Here is a 14,742-nt window from a genome sequence, read left to right on the forward strand (position 1 = left end):
TGAGGGCTGGGGAACGGATGGGGGAGGGGCTGAGGGCTGGGGAACGGATGGGGGAGGGGCTGAGGGCTGGGGAACGGATGGGGGAGGGGCTGGGGAACGGATGGGGGAGGGGCTGTTGCCGGGGGAACGGATGGGGGAGGGGCTGAGGGCTGGGCCACAAACCCGTAATTGTGACAAACTCCGACCTGCAATTTCCAAACAGTTTTTTTTTTTCATCATTATTCATCATTTTTACTCTCCCAAAAAAGAATTACAATCTTTTTAAAGTCTCCACACAAAATAAAGTTGAAGATTTAGCACATTTTTCTGTGTTTCGTTTCAGGGTTTGTGTTTGTTTTTTATATAAATTACACCACTATCAAATTTTTACAAAAGGAAGAAAAAACAAACAAAAACCTCCCAACAGACATATTTACAGACTGGGATTCCAGAACCAGAGAAGCCCTTCTTTTCAATAGGTGAACGTGACAGATTCAGGAGTCAGAAACTAAGACTGGGCAAAGTATTTTAGGAGTCAAGATATCCCCACAAAGATCACAAGAGGTGCTTCTGAAATGCATTCTGTTGGAGAACAGGACGGCGAAACTATTGCTACTGTAAATCTCTGGACACAACCAGTTTCCCTTTAATTAAAACAAGCCTGACCTAACAGGACATTCGTGCATATGTTTGCAGAGCTTTGCCAATAAGCAATTATATCAAATTCTCTGAGCCTGAGTTTTGGTTCGTCCATTTTAAAGGATTAAAAAAAAACTACTTCCAAGCACAAGTGTCTACAGTCCCGAAACCCTCTAAAGGTATTTCAGTCAGTAAGAAGAGTTTAAGGCTTTGGGACTGCATTTGTGTATAAATTTATCTTCTCTGTGAAAACAACACTTCATCAGTTTTGGATATGATAGCACTCCAAATGAAAGAAATAAATCAGCATCTATGACAAAATTAAGCCATGTTAAGAGAGAAATTTTTCACTGTCTCTCGCTGAAGTCTTCCTCTACTCTTCATCATAGAAACGATATGATCAGTGAAGGAACAGTGTCTTTCTGGAGCAGTGGCTGACACATAAATAGTAGAATATACATTTTAAAGGGGTTTTTAAAAAAACAAAAACTCAAAAAGCACAGTTGTAATAGTTTATATATTATACTCACTACTATTACCACCATCACCACCACATTATAATATTCAGAACATGCTCTTTCAGCATTTGTGCATGACTGTGCAAGGGGAGAACTCCGTGGGTCTGTGGTCAGGTGGAACACAACGCTAGTGATGAACTGAATTTGACAGATTCCGGTCCCTGAACCCATAAATAATTTAAAATTTTAAGAGTTGCGTTATTTTCTTTTTCTTTTTTTTTTTTTTTTTACATGGCACGGTATGGAACCTGAACTTCATCCATTGGTCCAGTAAAGGGCGAAAGATTGAATTCCCAACACAATGAACAATCTTGTTTTCATCACAAAAGAAAGTGTCTGTCATGCATTCACACTTTTTTCTTTCTTTTTTTTTTTTTTTAACAAAGAAATGCCTAATATTTCTCTTTTTTTCCCTAAAGGGTTTTACATCAAGATAACTTTTTACATGCCTTTAAAAAAGAGCTTCAAACAGCACAAAGGAGAAAAAAAACATGATAAGTTAATGGATGCAAATACAGGGACTGAGTGGAGAAAACGGACTGATAACTGATGATAAACAGAATGCACGGGGGGGGGAGGAAAGGAAGGAAACAGAGGAGGCAGAGGGAGACGGTTAGTAATTGAGGGAGAGAACGAGGGAGAAAACGTGTGGACACAGAACTCGGTCCGGGAATGATCCGGTACGGGTCTTCCCAGGACACCCCTCTTAAAACAGCACCTCAGCTCTACTTGCTACTTGTGACACTATTCACACGACCAAAAAAAACCCCCAACCCCCTACTGACCCCCGCCCTGAGCCCCGCCCCGGGCTCCTGTGGGTGTGGTGCTGCTTCAGGCGTAAACACAGGTGGGTGCTCTGTGAAAGTAAGGGGGGGGGGGGGGGGGGGGGGGCGGGGCAACTCGCAGTTTGAGTCGGGGCCCCCGCTTCCATGGCACGCCGTCCGTCGCAGACATTCCTGCAGATGGACGCTCGACCTCCCCGCCCCAGCGACCCCGCCCCCAGCCGAACCGGCCGCGCCCCCCCCCCAGGGCGCGGGGCGAGGCGGATATCTGCGGGTGCGTGACGGGGGGCGGTCCTCTCCTCCCGCGATCACGCTGGACCCAGCGCCGGGCGTTTCGCGAGGGCGGGGCCGATCCCCCTTCGACGTCCCGCGATCGCGACCCTGAGACCCTGCGGGTAAGATTCCGGATTCTTCCGGCCACACCCCGCCCCACCCCACCCCGCCAGGACCAAGACGGAATGAAGAACAAAGCTACGACCTAAACAAGAATGCCAGTCATTTTATAAGGGGGGGCGAGGGTAGGAGAAGTCAAAGTGGCTTTTCGAGAGGTGGGGGGGGGGGGGTCCTCAAAGGGACCACTTACGTAGTGGTTCCAAAATCTCCATGTATCGCTCTTCTTTTTTTATTGCCCCTCTAAAATAGTGTTGCTTACTTGTGTTCGTTCTGTGATAAATATTCAGAAGTTTCCAGAACCTCTCTGGGGTGACTGACTAGTGGAGGAAGAGCGAGGAGTCCGGGTGCTGCAGCGCCGGAGGCCGCCGCCAGGGGGCAGCACCGCCTGACAGAGGGGACAGGGAAGGGGCGTGCGGCGAGGGGGAGGCGTGTCAGATGATGGTGGGCATCCTGCCCACGCTGCTGCCCGTGCTGCTGCAGCTGTTGTTGCGGTTGTTGTTCTTGCGGGCCAGGTTGGGCGTGGCCATGAGCGCGAAGCGCTCGTCCGGGCAGCCGTACTGCAGCAGCACGTCCACGCAGTCCTGGCTGCTGGCCTGCCGCGCGTACGCCAGCGCCGTGTTGCCGTGGGCGTCCCGGGCCATCAGGTCCACACCGTACTGTGGACAGACACACAGACAGACAGTCACTTCTACATTACCATTACTCAGATCATTTACATATAACAGACATACATTCAGCCATATTTACATTCATACACATTATCATAATTCTGAGTCCAGCAGGACAGCTACAGAAAACACAGACACTATATTATTATCTATGTGGTTAAGTCAGGGTGGTTAGTTGGCGGCAGTGTACTATGATGGTTACGGGACTTGCCTTCCACCCTAAAGGTTAGATTCTGAGGTAGGACACTGCTGTTGTACGCTGGAGCAAGGTGCCTAGCCTGAATGGCTCCAGTATATATCCAGCTGCATGTATGAACGGAAGCCGTATAAAAAGCCAGCAGCCTGTACGGCACGCCTCACCCAGATGAGGAGCTGCGTGAGGACCACGTTGCCCTTGCGGCAGGCCAGGTGGAGCGCGGTTCTGCCGTCGCCCTCGCCGCACGTCTCGTTGACCTGGTCGCGGGAGCCGTGGGCGAGCAGCAGGACCACGGCGCGCAGGTCCTCTTCCGCCGTCGCCCGGAGCAACTGCTGCCCCAGCGCCATCTCCGAGCAGGACAGCCCCGGCAGGAAGAGCTTCTGCTCGTACTTCGCCCGGATCCAGCGCTCCCGCTCCTCCCTGCACACGGGGGGGGGAGAGACAGAGGGGGAGAGAGAGGGAGAGAGAGAGACAGAGGGGGAGAGAGAGGGAGAGAGAGAGACAGAGGGGGAGAGAGAGGGAGAGAGAGAGACAGAGGGGGAGAGAGAGAGACAGAGGGGGAGAGAGAGGGAAAGAGAGGGAGGGAGAGAGAGAGAGCCACAGACAGGTCAGTCATAGAATGCAGATACATAAAGCGCCCATTAAAAGGGCTAAAGCGGCTCTGTTGATTATTCCCAGCGTTATTTAAAAAGAGGGGACCCGGCATGGTCAACAAATAAATAACACCCCATATTTGAGGCCAATGGTTACTATTATTCCTAATGGTAGCGGTTCCCAAAAAGGGGGGCCCAGAGACAAGAGGGGGGTGTGGTGAGGGAACACAGGTGTGCGTGAGGGAACACTTAAAAATGTGCTATTAGCAAAGGGGTGCCCGACCGAAAAAAGTCTGGGAACTACAGCTTTAAGGGTCCGTGTTTTCACAGAGCCTGTGTTTTCACAGACCCTGCATTTTCACAGAGCCTGAGTTTCACAGAGCCCCTGTTTTCACAGAGCCTGTGTTTTCACAGAGCACGTGCTAAGCAGGTGTCAGTGGAGCTCATTTCCACTTAGCAATGTGATAGCGCTAATCTCCCCCTAATCCCCACAATGTCAACAGACCCTTTCACTCCCGGCAGGATTAGATCTGCCTCACTTCCTGTTACAAGTGGAATGAGCCTCAACTGGGAGGGGAAGCAGGGTATTGAGCTGTCTCAACAGCCGCATCAAAAATAACAAACAACAAAAGAAAAAATAAATGAATAAATAAATAAATAAATAAATAAATAAATAAATAAATAAATAAATAAATAAATAAATAAATTTAAAAAAACGATCAGCCATCTTTGTTCTCCCCCGGGTCCAAAGCGCACCCCACACACAAATGTCCAACTGCACTGTCTGTTTCAAAACGTCCAGATATCGCCCTTCTCAGGCTATCAGGACATTTCCATCATCTCTTACTGCAGATCGGGTGATAAACAATGTTTATCTTTTTCGCAATTAATCAGAATCACATCCTTTAGACTTTTGTGTGTTTATGGGTGTGATGTTGTGACGAATTAAAAAAATAAACGAATAAACTGCTGTCTAATCCTGAATGAGAAGCCTCTGAGGTTTCCCTGAAGGTCCCAAAGCAGCGAGCGTGGGATGATACCGCCATCCGCCAACCCCCGTCCGCCAACCCCCGTCCGCGAGGCGACAGGACCGCTCAGGCCGAAGGGCGCCTCGGAGGGTTCACCCCCGGCCCGGGCCGCTGGCGGGGGCCATTACAAATTGGCTGTATGTGGTCTTCAAAGCCGGCTTTGGGGAGGAGATAGCGTTTTATCAGAGCGGCCGACACAGAAAAACAGGCGATCGATGGCCCGGGGGGGTCGATGGGGGGGGTGACATTCTTCTTAATCAAAGCAGCAGCCCGGGCCGGCCGTCTGAGGGCCTCACAGCACAAAGATTTCCTGTCCCTGCTCACCGCTGGGCTTCACACACCTCCTGCACACAGACACGCACACACACACAGGGATACACACACACACACACACACACACGCTCACACACACCACATATGCACACACACACACAGGCACGCACTTGCACAGACACACTCACACACACAGTTCAGGTGGATCTTAGGTCACCAAGTCTCAAAATCACCCATAAAACACCATCTCCATGCCAACAGGCTCTGGAAGGGCATCCTTAGGAACACAACCCTCACACATCATAACGGATCATCGATGCTTTGCAGCCGTTTAGCCACTAGTGGTCCATAGGCTTTTGTTAAGATCGATGACATAATACAGCCCACCAAATACCAGGACATTTTAGCCAAAAACCTGGTTGCCTCTGCCATGAGGCTGAGAGTAGGCTATAGGTGGACCGAAACAAAATCAATGTTTTGCTATGGCTGGCACTATTGTCTCTCTATCTGAAGGAGGGAAGTCCATACATACAGACCTACAGATATCAAGGATCTTGACAGCTTCTGCATGGAGGAATCCATCAAGATCCACCAAATGTGTTCCCAGCCTTATCAAACATAGTAAAAGGCTCAGCGCAATTATCCTTGCCAGAGGAGGGTTTACCAAGTATCAATCACAGGGGTGCCAATAACTGTGAAACATATTTTCTTGGAAGTACATTTATAATTAGAAAAATGTGTTGTTTTGGTTGATTCCAATAATCATTCATTAATGAAGTACAATATTTACAACACACGGAAAAAGTGCAAATATATGTAAACAAGGGAGCCAATAACCCAGTAGCTGACTGTACATTTGTGAGTGTATTCATGAGTGTGCGTGTACGCGTGCTGTTCTGTGTGACTGGGAGAGGGGGGGGGGGCAGGCATATTACTAGGCTAGCAGCGCGGAATGTTCCGGGGTCTTCCTGCCTGTCCCGGTGAGGGCGGAGGGGCACGGGCCAGGGCTCGGGGACAATGTGCTGTTGTTGAGGGGGGGGGGGCGTGTGTGAATAGGGCAAGGAGGAGGGGGGCGGCTGCTGTGGCACTGCAAAGCGGGGGGTGCATCTCTTTCTGTTCTGGAGGAAACACTCAGCACTTCACTGCCCTCTGCCACGCATGCCTTCCCATTAGGCCCCGTTGCTAGGACCAGGTCCTGCAGGCAAGGACACGGACTGCGCTGGGCCAGAGACACACACACACACACACACACACACACACACACACACACACACACACACACACACACACACACACACAAACACACATGCACACTGACAGATACACACACAAACACACACAAACACAGTCACACACAAACACACACACATACTGACAGATACACACAAACACACACACACACACTCTCTCTCACACACACACACACACACACACACACACACATGCAAACACACACTGACACAGATACACACACACACACACACACACGTACACTGACACAGATACACTCTCTACTCACACACACACACAGGCTATGGGGACAAACCATACCACAGATATCGGCAAGGCCAATTATTACTGCATGCTGTAAATCTGCAGTCTCCACAGCAAGATCAATTAGCTGGCTTTGATAGCGAGTGAGGAAGAAGGGAGATGGACAAAGAGAGACACGCACAGACACAGTGATACGCTAGGATGAGAAAGAGAGAGGCAGAGAATTCTTCAACAGGAAACAGGATCATAAATACAATGTGATTGTGAACACAAGTGATCAATAACACCACAACGCTGAATGAGTATTCCAGAAATCACCGTGCACTAGACAGGTGGCAGAGCTATGCTACAGTGTCTATGCTGTAGCATATTATCTGGTTTGCTTATCTTTTCTACTTGGTGCTTATTGTTGAAGAGTAAAATAGCCAGTGCAATAAGTAAGCTACAACACGAGAGTGTACAGATGACCCTCAGATCCAGGTGAGCTGATATGAGAGAAGCTTCGCATAGACACGGGTCTGCAGAGCTGCACGGATTAACAGGCCTGGACAAAGACCTCCTGCCACCATGTCCAAGTGTGGTAAGAGAGGATGTGGTGAGAAAATGCACACTTCAGTTACTTTAAAGATTTTGAGGCGCAGACCTAATTACGAGCGTAATAAGACTGGAGTAATCGTAATTCTAAAAATCCAGAGGCATGAAATTGTGGAAATTATTAATTTCTTTTTTTTTTTTTTTTCTACAGAAGAGAGAGAGGGGAAATAACTCTGTCTTCCTGCGTGCCCCTGGCCCGTGAGAGAGCAGACCCAGCGCTGCAGCCCCCCCCCGAATGCAGACCACTTCCTGCGGGACAAAGCAAGCAGCGGGCGGCTCTGCCAGCACAATGGGAGTCGGCGTGGCGACGGGGCACCATGGCGACGGCAGCAAGCTGTGCAAAGGAGGAAATGATCTGCGAGGTTCTCGTACCTGCGCCACTGAACCTGGGCCTCCGGGTTACCCAGACCTGGTTCTGATCCGGGCCCAAACCCGCTGGAGCAGGTCCGCCCCCTTTACAATTTCACTGGGCCACTCCCACTTTAGCCACGCCCCTCAAATGAAGGAGTGCTCATTGTGTCCAGGTCCCCTGGGCGATGGGCCAGTTATACGCATATGAGAGATTAAATCTCACGACGGCCACAGTAAATAAGGACACATTTTCAAATCCATATCTATCATCACTGTGAGACTAGCTGTTATGAGTGTAATGCGTCCAGCAGGACTGCAGAAGCATGCTGGCATGGATGAGTTACATATTCCGAGAGCAATGGGCTTGGCTTTTGAAGCAATGTATTTCTGGATTGGAGTTCACCTAAAGCCTGTATTCTGTTAGCCATAGGCAGTAACATACAGTCATTGTTGCTTTCCGTGGGTGTCACTCTCTCACTCCCCCACACCCACACCCAGCCCCTCCATGCTCTCACTCACCCACACACACCTTGCTACTCCACTCTCTCACTCACCCACACCCACACCTAGCCCCTCCACTCTCTCACTCTCTCACTTCCCATCACGCAGTGTGTGGGCCTGTTGCGGCTGTGTACCGCGTCACACAGATAATTAAAGCCACAGGACCATCAGAGATGCGCACTGACAGGTCTGAGGAGCGCACTACCTACAGCAAACGCTTAAAATTGGACACAGGAGGCGGGGCGGGGGGCAAATTATAACAACAAGAGGCAGGTTTCCCAGCAAGCCGGTAATTAAACATTACAGATCGTCTCCGGCAGAATCAGGACTAACGAGCCCTGCTTGTGTAATGCCCGACCGCGACCGCGCCTTTCATCCGGAGCGCTGCCTATCTGGGCCGGCGGTGACGCGTCACTGGGACCGCGGCTATGCTAACCGCTCGGTTAAATATAAAGGTGGCTGGCGGGCGCGGAGGGGAAGCTCGCCGCCCCCGTACCCCCCTGGGGTCCCCGTGGCTGCACCCCGCACCATCAGGGGGATAAACATCAACCGCGATTCAAGAAAAAATAAATAAATAAATAAATGTAAATAATAATAGTTTAGGAACCCAAACGATGCCGTGCGGAGTGACGGCTTCATTAGAGGCACTGCCGGGACCTGCAGGAGGAACTTAGCTTCACGGTGGGGGGGTGGGGGGGCATCAGTGAGCTTTATCGCCGTTGGAAACGGCTGGGTGGAATGCACTTGTTTGGGTCCCCTGGGGACAATGAGGAGGCCCCCCCCCCTGCTCCCGCCCCCCTGAAAAGAGCAGAGCTGTGATTTCCTGTGTGGCGGTGCGGGGCCGGGTCCTCTGTGTGCACGGGCGTTCTCCCTGGACGGCCGCATTGTGAGCGTGTTTGCACACAGGACCCACTTCCTGCCCCTTCTCTCCTTTCTCTCTCTCTTCCCCCTCTCCTCCTCCTGCCAGAAACACCCTGCTGGCTGTGTTTTTTTTCCCTTCGGTTGTGACCCAGCACACTGCCAGCTGCTTTTCTCTCTCCGTGGGGGGGGGGGGGGGGGGGTAGAGGATACCACGCTTCAGGACACCAAAAAAATTACAATGGGGTACTGGAATCTTTTCCCTAAAGAAACTTTCTCCTTTGCCTCCGTACTTCTGGGGTTGGAGGGGATGGGGGGGGGGGGTGGGGTTGGTGGGCAGATGTCTTGCAAGTTCAGTTCCCAAGTGGGACACCCTGGGGCCAGCACTTAAATCTAAACTGCTCCAACAGCCTCAATAAACTAATTGCCTAGCAATTAGCCATTACCCAAGGTAACTTAGACAGAACACTCTTTCTACTTTAGGTCCTCATTTTTATTTAGCACCTTACCAGAGGATATAACCATGCCACATCTGGGAATTGAACCCGTAACAACTAGGCTGGGAGAATGAGGCATTGCAAATCCCACAATCATGGGGTTTATGTAAAAACCCCATGAAAAGTCAGCACATGGCTCTCAGAGACTTGTTGTATTGAGTGTAAAGTCTCAGGATTGGTTAGAAAATGGGCTCCACCCATAACAGGCCTGAATAAATCTCCCCTCATCACTATGGATACAAGAAAAACTATAAATGAAATAAATTTGGTGGGGTAACTTGCTCAGGTGGACAGTCGCAGTTTGCAACATGAGAACTGAACCTGTAAGCACCAGGAGACAGGATCTGCTCCTGAAACAAAATGACTTCCCAACCCCAACAGCGTGCGGCAGAAACATGTTAAGATCACTATAAGTAAGGTTCCTACCTACACAAGCACCAAAACATGCGCTATATGGAACCACTGATCCACCATCTTGAACCTTAAAAAATCATGAAGGTTCCTACATTATAAATATTGGGCTTCTTCTCTAAGTAACCCTCTAGAGAAAACCAAACAGGGCTGGGCAGTACTCAAGCACGACATCATGAAATGATATTATTGCTCTAGTAAGTACTTTAAGTGGAGTTTAAAATAGGTACTGTCTAGATGCCAGTACAAATAAAGAGAAAAGAAAAAACCTCCAGCCCAAAACAGCACCAGACACAGCACTTAGAATCTCTGATTTAGGGCAGCATCAGTAATATCCTCTAAATGCATAGTGGAACGTATTTGTCCATTAAATGCTGCAGTTCTGTAAGTGTATAATAACAGTGTCCGTGTTACTGCTTACTATGATGCTGTTACTAGTGTTCCTGTACCGCTTTCAATTACAGGACTTGTTTTTCTATTTTGGGACTTATTCGATGCTTTTAAAAATGTCCTCGTTATAATTACACAACGCATTATTTTTATGCGAAGCACTCTGAGGCAATTTCACTTTAAAATGGAGCAACACTGAGTAAATCTGATTTGATGTAAGCACATACAAAAAAATAATTGGCCATTAAGCCTCCTAATTGTGTGCGCTCCACAAACCTGACCAAGCCCACCCAGGACTGTCCTCTTTACAAGACCAACTGCACACACAATAAAAAAATAAAATCATTTTGATTCTCATCCTCAGATGGATTTGATTAATAAAGGGCAAAATGATAGTGCAGAGGTTAGGGAACTGGGTTTGCAACTGAGAAAAATGCTGGTTCAATTTTCGTACCCTTGAGCACAAGCACCCTCACACACAGGCACACTCATACACACACACACACACACACAGAGGCACACTCACACACACAAATTAATATCTGCCACTCTTACAAATTTTTGACCTAAACATTTCCAGCAAGAATTTTTAACATTACTTTCATTAGCATTATTGTTCTGATTATTATACAGTTATGCATTTACCATTCTCTTCCTTTTTTATGACTGTAATAATCATAACAATAGCACCTCATTCTGCACTACGCGGTACTGTTCAACCGCGCTGGTTCCCGGGCAACCATAATTACTCAGCCGGGTTCAAAGAGAAATGGAGCCGCTCTCCGCGCCACTTCTGTTCCACCTTTCATCCCATCCTTTCTTTTCGGCTAATTATACCACTAATTTAGCTCGTTAGACACTTTCCTGACTCGCAGGTAATGGGGTCTGACAGGCTAAATCTGTCAAGCAGATAGCTCAGCATCGGCGGGCCACAGCCTCCCCTGGCCGGACGCAGAAACCCAACGCGCTCGTCCAACATTCACGCGCTGCAGGCACGAGAACAGGCTGGTGGCCGTCGACGGTGAGACAAAACGAGACGGAACGCGTTCTGTGTGTGGGATATCTTTTGTTTAAAAGATTATTATTTATTTATTTTTTTTAAACTTTATTTTACGGAAGCTCCTCAAACATGCATGGCGCCCTGGGTATTCTGGCCTCTTACCTGCAGTGTTCCACAGTCATTTACTCTGCAGTGTGGGTCAGCCAACTAGATTTAAACATGCATGTGTGTGTATATGTGTATTTACACACCGATTCAGGCACCCACCCACTACCCACAAACACACGCACAACCATGCACACACAACAAACCAGCAACTGTGCATACACACATACGCAAACATTTATACACAAAGGCAAAAATATATATATATGTAATATGCATAATATGTAGAAGTCAATGGTTATGACAGATACATAAGCATAAGATTTATGAGGCATTATAAAGCTATGTTATGTGTTAACTGCTATAAAATAAGCGCTGATACAAAAAAAATACACAGCTAGGGCACTGAAAATAGCCCTGACTCTTAAATACCCTGAGCCCTGATTATACAAGGAGTGTCAAAACACAACATAGAATTTTGGTGGGGTGGGACTGTTTGGGTGTCCCAGAGGTTGCTAGGTTTTATTTTTTAGGTCCAGGACAATCCCTCCCCCCCACCCCCCACCCTCCACCCATCCCAAAACCCCCAAGGGAGTCATTTCCCCACTCCTGCTCAGAATTCTGAATTTCATCCCTCCTTTTACAAAAGAAAAAAAATGTCGGAAATCAATTACACTTTCCAAGTTAGTCGTTAGCCGCCCTTGGATGGACACAGATAATTAAGCTCAGCGTTTTTTCCATTTGCACTCGGGCCCGGGACCGAGGCGCGCTCAAATTGCCCCTGTGAAAGGAAATGGCCCGCGCTGATCTCCAGCCCCGTCAGCCGCATCACAGCGCCCCGCCGACGCTCAGGCAACGCTCCGGCAACGCTCCGGCAACGCTCCGGCAACGCCATGCAAATGAGGGCCAAAGGCCGACCTCTCCGGGAGGGGTGGGGTGGGGTGGGGTGGGGTGAAGAAACAAAGAGGAGACAGAGAGAGAGAGAAAAAGGGAAAGAGAGAGCGAAACAAGTCGCATTTGTTGTGTTTGAGCCACGGACACTCTATTAGATATGCTTTTAATGCCCCAAATGAAGCTGAGGAAAGAAAGAAGAAGAATGCTGAAAATCCCTTTCAAAATGCAGAAATGGACATAAAAATACATAAACAATCTGGTTAACATTAACAATGAACTTCCACCAAATAACGCCTCATGATTGTGCTTGTAATGAGGCCCAATTTTATATCTGATTTGATATTAAGCCAGTGTTTATAGCCTGCAATTCAGTCCTCCTGTGGCAAGATGGCAGCACAGCCTCCTCTAATCACCATACTGTAGATATCTAGCATCTCTAATCACAATACTGTAGATATCTAGCGTCTCTAATCACCATAGAGTAGATATCTAGATATCTGCCTTGAAATGAGAGCCTTTCCCTCTGAGCCATCTCTGTCTGAACAATCCAAGTCCATTCATGTATCCATCCATTTTCCATTCTGAGTCACAATCCTAGCACGCAATGGGCGAGACGCACACACCGTTCACTCACACATTCATACCTATGCAGGCAATTTAGCATCTCCAATTAGCCTAGTGCATGTCTTTGGACAGTGGGAGAAAACAGAAAATGGGAAGAACATGCAAACTCCACACAGAAAGGTCCTTGGTCGGGATTCAAACTCAGTACCTTCTTGCTGTGAGGTTACAGTGCTATTCACTGCACCACTGTGTCACCCACAACATAACCATTTGCAATGGTTTAAAAACTGCTATATATACACACATGGTCTTCTCAACCGATGATGTCTCAACTCATTTGCAGTACTGGCACGACAGACATGCTCCCTGTATTAGGCCTAACAATTGCTTTTTATACCTTTGAAATACACAGGCTAGCCCGCCATCACAAATACAAGTCAATTACAATCTTCATGACACAGACTTGGACAATGTGTAACTGATTATATAATGACAAACTCAGAAAATAGGCTTATTGCCATCTCAAGAACAGAAGATGGAGAAGCATAACCCCCAAAAGTGCCATCACTGTTTGTTATGCATACAGATGATATTCCAACAAGAGGGGGGGTGGGGGGGGGGGGCAGGACAATGGGCATCTGCATTCTTTCCCCTCCCTATAATATGCCATGGAAAACAGGAATTTTTTCTAAAAGTGGTCAAAGACAACCGGCTTGTCTCACCACCTCCTCCTACTATCTCCACTGTAGCCAAATTAATTTCTGTAAAACCCAATCTCCCGGTGATGAAGGAGAGCCGGGAAGTTTTCCGTATAAAAAGCGATCATTTGTAGTAGGAAATGTGAAGCCCTTTTGGGATTCCACAGAAAGAGCCATGCGTCACAGCGGCAGTCGTGCTGAAAATGGCCCTGTGCATAATCGTTGACATTTCGGTTCCTATTACACGTGATGAGAAAGTGCGCCAAAATGGGCTCTTTCAATAATTTCAGAGAGAATATATGACGTATGTACGGTAAGTGTGAAAATCAGAGCCCGGCCTAAGCCATTCTGACCAGGCCCAAAGGCAGAGAAACTCAAAGCACAACTATGGACGACATAAAATACAAATGACTTAAACTACGGGCGACGTAAACTGTGAATTACATAAAAAATGGATGACTTGGACTATGGATGACTTAAACTATGATACATAAAATATGGGCGACTTAGACTCTGCTCTACACCTTCTATAAAGACTAATTTAAAATAAGTCAGCGTGTTAAAATTACTGTCATCATCTGTGGCAGCAGCAATAGTATTAAGAGTACTGTTTGTTATTCATATATGGTTGTTTCATCTAGAAATTATGCCTATAGAAGCTAGGAAGTTGGCTGCAATGCATCGACCTCTGCTGTTTTGTTTAATTTACTGAAACTTGGCCTGTTCTTTCAGACAAAAATAGAAACAATAGAAACAGCTTTTAAAGGGTTTCTGTGAATGCACAGATGGCTCATTAAATGTAAACCAAACAAATTCAGCAGTGAGCTAAACCACTTTAAAAATGTAACACTGAACCAACTCAGTTTGAACACATTAAAACTGGAGAGAAATTTTTTTGACAACTGATTTGTGGACTACGCCAATTATAGCCATCCTACTATTTCAAATGTATAGGCGTGGAGCTATTGATTTGTGGTCTAAGAAGTGTCTACAAACGTGAGAAACACACCCACATATATACATACACACACATATATGCACTCACACACACATGCACATGCACACACACATTTGTGCACACGCACTCACACACAGACACACACATGCTCACGCATACACACCCACACACACTTTCACAGACACACACAGACACACACACACACAAACTCAAACATACACACACAGTGTCTTCCTTTGTTATTAAATTGGCTGCAGCGCCAGCAGGGGACTGGATAATATGAGTCCCGGACATGAACGTGCCCTCTTGCTTTTCCTTTTAGCACACATTAGCATCGCTACTCTTCAAGACAGGGGGA

General features: G+C 47.6%; 1 protein-coding gene across 7 annotated transcripts in view; it reads right to left on the reverse strand.

Moving 5' to 3' along the window:
- Positions 1 to 1,112: 1,112 nt before the first annotated feature.
- Positions 1,113 to 14,742, reverse strand: part of agap1 (ArfGAP with GTPase domain, ankyrin repeat and PH domain 1) — a 148,667-nt gene continuing 135,037 nt past the window's right edge. For all 7 annotated transcript variants that reach the window (XM_035394312.1, XM_035394311.1, XM_035394310.1 and 4 more), the window contains 2 exons: positions 3,340 to 3,595; positions 1,113 to 2,967 (listed from right to left, as the gene is read on the reverse strand). In XM_035394312.1, coding sequence (XP_035250203.1) covers positions 2,743 to 2,967; positions 3,340 to 3,595 — 481 coding nt within the window. In that variant the 3' untranslated portion in view covers positions 1,113 to 2,742. The remainder of the gene's footprint in view (positions 2,968 to 3,339; positions 3,596 to 14,742) is intronic.

The sequence above is a fragment of the Anguilla anguilla genome, chromosome 15, assembly GCF_013347855.1.
Source record: "Anguilla anguilla isolate fAngAng1 chromosome 15, fAngAng1.pri, whole genome shotgun sequence".
Lineage (NCBI taxonomy): Eukaryota > Metazoa > Chordata > Actinopteri > Anguilliformes > Anguillidae > Anguilla > Anguilla anguilla.